Consider the following 6,000-nt stretch of genomic DNA (forward strand, 5'->3'; position numbering starts at 1 on the left):
CGGTACGATTCCCACAGTGTCCGGTTCATCCTAAATCCAGTCAACGTGCTTGTCACTTTCATATCTACACATGTAAACAGTCAATCTAGCATTCAGCGTTCATTAAATTAAAAAAACGGAACTCCCAGTAAAACACGAGTGCTAAGTATAGACAGCAGATGTTCATTTAAGATCAAATGATAAAAATTACTTTTTTTGGCAATGCGAGAGAGAGAGAGCAACACAAACATCTTTAAAAGCTCCAGCAACAAAACGAGCCTCATTATCGTCTTAAATAACCTCTACCACAAATGTGCACATCTCTATAAAACAGATCCGTCAGTATTTCTCTTTCTATACAATTCGTCTTTTTCAAATCCTCTCTCACTTTATGTTATAATGAATCCACTTGCCTCTTCTTGCTGGACACATGCGGACATCATCGAGTCCTTAGCAGTCTCTGTACAGCCTGGCCAGTCTTTCCTTACCTTTCATGCAGGACCAGTCCCCACCAAACCCCAGTCTGGGATTAAAGGAATATTACGCGTTCCTTGTCTTTTTTTAACACCTCCTTGGGGAAAGGAGGAGGCACGGGTGGAGGACCGTCGCTGTTCCTCCTGTTGGTGCTGAAGGACTGAGAAGCTTTGACACTGAGGATGGATCCTGCGTGGAACGGCTCTGGAGAGAGGGAAAGACGTGAGACGCTCTTGATACTGGAAACAGAGCTTCTGTGTGTGTGTGTGTGTGTGAGGTTTTTGCACTTGTCATACCTGAGTTGCGTGATCTTTGGGGGCTGGCAGTGCGTTTGACTCTCATACTGCCTCCTTCCTTCCCCGCCCCTCGGATGGGCACCACCTGAGTCACATCTATAGTTGCTGCGTGTAGAACACAGGATGTCACATTTTACAAGATGGTCACTTGAAACATGACAAGACGACAGCACCAGGGCTAATGTGTGTGTTCTGTGTGTCCTGACCTGCGCTGTGCGTCCTCTGGTGGTAGCCCTTGGCTTTGGAGCCTTTCTCCTTGCCTTTGGAGAGGGCGGCCAGCTTAGCGGGGATCTGCTGCTGCACGGCCCCGGGCTTGTACACCTGGTTGGTGGTGCTGACCAGGTGGAGGGGCACCTCCGCCTTGGTGGCCTGAGGGTTGATGCTCTCCCTGCGTGGTGGGACTGTGGGGGGGATTTCATCAGAGTTCATGGCGGCGGGGAGGCTGGGTCGCATGTTGGGCAGCCGGTTCACAGGCAGACTGCCTCCTCTGAGCGCTGCTCCCGACCTGAACGAGTTGAAGAAGTCACTGGCGGCACTCGGGAACTGGGGAGGAAAAAGAAAAGATTAATTCATCCATTGTTTAATTTGCCTTTTCAGTGTCTGTAAAGAAAGTTCAATTAAAGATTCTATTCAGACCCAGATCTTTGTTTCTGTGCAAGTTTGCCAAACAACCAGTAGGAGTCGCTATTGCAGTGACATGGAGGAACACAAGCTCTGGAGTTTAAAGTGGGTGAGATGTTTGTCCCAGTAACACCTGGGTATCCCCTTATCAGCGTCGATTGATGATTATATTTATACTTTGTCACATTTCCATTTAAAGGGTTTTTAAACCCCTGGTTCATATGATGGTCCTGTGTCTCACCAGTGAGGGCTCATCATACATGAGGTGCCCGGGTATTGCGATGCTCTTGTGTCTCTTGATCTTCTCCTGCTGCTGCTCCAAGCGCTCCTGCTCCCTCTCCAGAGCCTTTGTGGTGTCCCTCAACCTCTCCAGGTCGTGCTGGTAAGCTTCTTTATGCTTCTCCAGCTCCTGCTTCTCCTCCTCCAGCTTCTCCTCCTGCTTTCTGCACTCCTCCTGCCTCTGCAGCAGCTGACTCTCCATGGTCTCGACCAGGATCCTCTGACGCTCCTTCTCCTTCTCCCAGCGCTGTTGCTCGTCGCGGTGCTGAGCCTGCAGCTTGTTGAAGATGGCCAGCTCCTCCTTCTGCTTCTCCAGGTTGCGCTGCTTCTCCTGCTCCAGCAGCACGTTGCTGCAGTTCCGGGTGGGCCTCTTGTTCATCTCCAGCATAGCCCTCAGCAGCTCGAGCTGACTGTCCTGCTGGGTAATGATGGCCTGGGGACACAGAGGGACGGATGACATCACATCGACAGTTCAACAAAAAAGGTCAAAGGCAGCAATGTGACGGCTGCTCGTACCTGTAAGCTGTATAGCTTCTGTGCAAGGATGGTCATCTTATCATACACCTAAAGAGATGAAGAACAACACACACCAGGAGAATTAAAGGGTCAGATCTGGACTTTTCTGCATGGATGAAAAAGGAAAATGACAGAAACAGTTGCTTCTACCTCAGGAAGAGGACAAGAGGCTGAGTTACTGTGCGGCGCCGGCATCTCCTCATCGGCCTGAAAGCAAAAGAGGATGAGCAGTGTGAGTGTTTCCCGTCTCATCTGTACTCCATAGTGAGTGTTCTAGTGCCACTCACAGACTGTTCCACGCCCTCAGAGTACTCCGTGTCCACGTGATGGTCGCTGTCCTCCTCTGAATCGCTCTCATGGCCACCTGGACCCTCAGCTGCATCGCCGTCTGGAGACAAAACGTGTACATCTAAAGTCGCTATGTGGCTTTGCAGACACATGATGGGGGAAGCTTTACCCTTTATTCTGCAAACAGTATTACACTAGCACACTGGATTAGTTTGGAGTTTTATTCCACAAGCTCCAGCTCACTCTCTCACCCACACACGCACGCACGCACGCACGCACGCACGCACGCACGCACGCACGCACGCACGCACGCACGCACGCACGCACGCACGCACGCACGCACGCACACACGCCTTACCTTTGGTGGTGCCGGCAGTGGCGGTGCCGTCCACAGCCTCCACCCTCAGCAGCTCCCCCTGCATGTGTGGATCCATTTTGCTCAACAAGAGTAGAGACTCCGCTGTGGACAGAGAGAAACATTCACGATTGCACGTTTAAACATTTATGATGTAAGCGTAGTAACTGACGGCGTCCTACCTTCTTCTATGGCTCCTTTGAGCATGGCCTCCCCCTGCTGGAGGTCGGTGGCGTCTCCTCGGAGCAGCAGCTTGGTGTGGGACATTTCCTGCCCCATCACGCTCTCGGAGAATCCGGCGATGATCCTCAGCTTCTCCCTCAGGCTCTGCACGATCTGAGTGTCCCTCATCATCAGATTGTCTGCAGACACAAAGGTACATAATGAAGTTTGACAGAGCGGTGCCGTTTGATTTAGCGGGCGGTTCCGTCGTTTCTCACCTCTGTAATCGTTCAGCAAGGCAATCTGTTCCTCGTACACCTTCTCCTCTGGCTCTGAATAGCTGAGCCACACAGACAGACCACTCAGTAAGACTTCTACACCGTTAAGACAGACTTCAAACGTTTACACGGGCAGTTTGTGGAGCTCACTTGTTGACGGCGTCCCGTATGAGGACCATCCAGGCGCTGCGCTCTTCCCTGGAGCTGGTGTGGATCTCGTACATCATGCTGGAAGTGGCGCAGATGAGGAACATGGCTTTGTCCTCGTGGGCCACTTCCCTCACGATCAGCTTCTCCAGGGAGATCACAGGCGAATGGTTATCCTGCATTTAGAGGGCGAAGAGGTTTAATACCACAACAATCTCTATTCTCTTGAGTTTATTGTAATGGAAAGTAAAGGTTGAGGTTGATGTTGTGTTTGTCACGTTAATGTTGAACTCACCACAGCAGCAAAGATGAACTTCTGGTCTTTTTCTTGTAAGAGCAGAAGAACCTCTGATAACAGCACAGCATGGATGTCTGCAGGGAGGGGGGGAGAGAGAGAGACAGCAGAAATGAGACGGGTAAAGATTCCTTCTCATCTCTCAAATATCGGATTTTGGTAGAACTCTGAATTCAGCAACGGACAAAAGTAAGCAAGCAACAACACGGCGACATATTTCCCTGTTGTGTTCCAGTACTGACCTTTGTTTTTCCCCGGGGTGGGCTTCCAGGTGACGTCCCCTTCGTGCAGCAGCGTGGTGGCGTCCCGCAGCAGGTACTCCCTCTTAAACAGCCCGCCGTTCTTCAGGCGGCCCTGGGATTTGGGGTCCAGACGCTGGCCGATCTCCCTCAGCCGAGCGGCTTTGTCGTATTCACTCACCTGAGTGTCCACCTGAGAGATGGTGTCTTTGATCAATGCCAACGCCGCCACCAGCAGCCCGTGTTCCTCCGTTTCAGCTGGAGGGAGCACAGTCAGCATTAGATCATGACTTGGACGCATGTATGTGTGTTTTTAAGGAGGGGGCACAAACGTAATGCTGAGTGAGTCTTTACCTTCTGTGTTCTGTATGATTCGGTCCACCAGGACTGGATATTTAGTGATGCGTTGAGTCACCAAAAGAAAACACTCGGGGATTCCCAACCGTCTCACGAGGGCCAACTGACCGATTTTCTGTAAAACACGTTCAACATTAGCTCCTTGTGTTGATATGCCACCTTATTCTAACCATTCTGTGTCTCATACTGGCACTGCTGTACAGACGATGACACAATGGTCCAGTGCATTCTCTCTTCCAAGCAGGAGGCCATGTATCCGACACACTGACCGATGACTTCATGCTGCTCACCTTCATGTGGCTCTGCAGCTTCTTGTTGCTCTGCATCTGCTCTTTGTAGAGGCTCACACCTTCACTGTGAAGGCTGCAGAAGACGCTGTATAACTCCTGCATTCTCTCTCCCAGCTCACCCGAAAACTGCCAAAACAAAAAGGACCTGGCTGGACTTATTTGTGTTTGTTTTGTAAACTAAAGATGAGAAAGAGAAGGTGAAGAGAGAGAGAGAGAGATCATCGGATCTCATACCAGGTCTGTTTTTGTAGATAGACAATCTGCTTTGTTTTTCCTAACAGCAGCCTGCTGATGGACAACTAATGAAAATGAGCCTTTGGGCAAAATCTGGTACAGTTCCATGTTCACCCTGAGTGACAGTGAAGAGGAGCAGGAGGTTCTGGTCGTTCCGATTTCTCAGGGATGTCTGAGAATGTTCCGACCACAGAGAAATGTAGTCCTGATGACTCGGCATCGTTTCTGTCTGTGTGTTGACAGCAAACACACACGTCTGCAGTCCCTGACACTGCGTTTCAGACAAACCATCCATTCCTACGGCCACCTGTACGTTCACTCCACACATGGGCCAAGAATGAGACCAAGACAGATGCAGAGGGGGAATAACGGGATACACAAACACAAATATGCATCATACTACACAATACTACACAATACTACACCTGTGAGCTGGTAGTTTTGTTCTTTTTGCCGCTCTAAACACCCACATGGACGTTCAACAGGGAGTTTCACCGTTATGTTGACAGACAAACTTCACTTGTATTGTGACATGAGGGTGAGTAAATAGTGCTGACATTACATTTATACATTAACCCTTTCATTAGAAGGGCAAACTGCTACTGCAAGGCTAAATGTCAACAACGAGCTTTGACTTTTTAAAGCTCAAGAACCCACAATTGTCCCCAAAGACCAAAGGGAAGCCCGTCTATTTAAATATTGAGGTGGATGACATCCTACCTGAGCGATGAGGATGTCCCCCAGCTGTGTGATCTGATAATTACTGGGGCTTTCTTCCGACTGGTAATGCTTGCGGCGCAGTTTGAGGGAGCTGAGGAAGTGCTGGTGGAGCATGAGCAGGACGTTCACGCTGCGGAAGAGCCGCTCCAGCTTGGCCTCCTCCATCAGCAGGCGCTCCCTCAGCTCGTACATGTAGACGTGCAGGAGGATCTTTAAGGTACGGACGTGGTGCATCTCTGTTTGGATGAGCTCTGGGAAGACGACAACAAAAAGGGAGACGCAGCTTGAGGGCTTGCGAGTAGACGGTGTCCTGGATTGCCTCGGAAAAAACATGCGTGCGGCAATTCAGTGACATCAATAACAAGTGCAGCCTCAGTGAGCGACAAAGCTGCACAGCAGGAGCCACTGTTTAGCCAACAAAAGAGGAGCGATACAGAGCAACTGCCACGTATTGAGGCGAGTAAATAGGA

The 6,000-nt window shown here is 50.2% G+C and overlaps 1 protein-coding gene across 5 annotated transcripts in view; it reads right to left on the bottom strand.

Moving 5' to 3' along the window:
- Positions 1–367: 367 nt before the first annotated feature.
- arhgef18a (rho/rac guanine nucleotide exchange factor (GEF) 18a) overlaps positions 368–6,000 on the bottom strand; it is an 11,634-nt gene continuing 6,001 nt past the window's right edge. For 4 of the 5 annotated variants that reach the window (XM_076148249.1, XM_076148248.1, XM_076148246.1 and 1 more), the window contains 16 exons: positions 5,531–5,781; positions 4,577–4,702; positions 4,284–4,401; positions 3,933–4,187; positions 3,691–3,767; positions 3,399–3,571; positions 3,249–3,310; positions 2,991–3,170; positions 2,812–2,913; positions 2,453–2,553; positions 2,316–2,372; positions 2,166–2,213; positions 1,612–2,082; positions 956–1,292; positions 750–854; positions 368–657 (listed from right to left, as the gene is read on the bottom strand). In XM_076148249.1, coding sequence (XP_076004364.1) covers positions 509–657; positions 750–854; positions 956–1,292; positions 1,612–2,082; positions 2,166–2,213; positions 2,316–2,372; positions 2,453–2,553; positions 2,812–2,913; positions 2,991–3,170; positions 3,249–3,310; positions 3,399–3,571; positions 3,691–3,767; positions 3,933–4,187; positions 4,284–4,401; positions 4,577–4,702; positions 5,531–5,781 — 2,612 coding nt within the window. In that variant the 3' untranslated portion in view covers positions 368–508. Of the gene's footprint in view, positions 658–749; positions 855–955; positions 1,293–1,611; positions 2,083–2,165; positions 2,214–2,315; positions 2,373–2,452; positions 2,554–2,811; positions 2,914–2,990; positions 3,171–3,248; positions 3,311–3,398; positions 3,572–3,690; positions 3,768–3,932; positions 4,188–4,283; positions 4,402–4,576; positions 4,703–4,810; positions 5,499–5,530; positions 5,782–6,000 lie in introns of those variants that run through there. The other variant, XM_076148251.1, reaches the window with a different exon arrangement.

The sequence above is a fragment of the Genypterus blacodes genome, unplaced genomic scaffold (genome assembly GCF_046128005.1).
Source record: "Genypterus blacodes isolate CSIRO-AG114 ecotype Tasmania unplaced genomic scaffold, CSIRO-AGI_Gbla_v1 ptg000005l_1, whole genome shotgun sequence".
Lineage (NCBI taxonomy): Eukaryota > Metazoa > Chordata > Actinopteri > Ophidiiformes > Ophidiidae > Genypterus > Genypterus blacodes.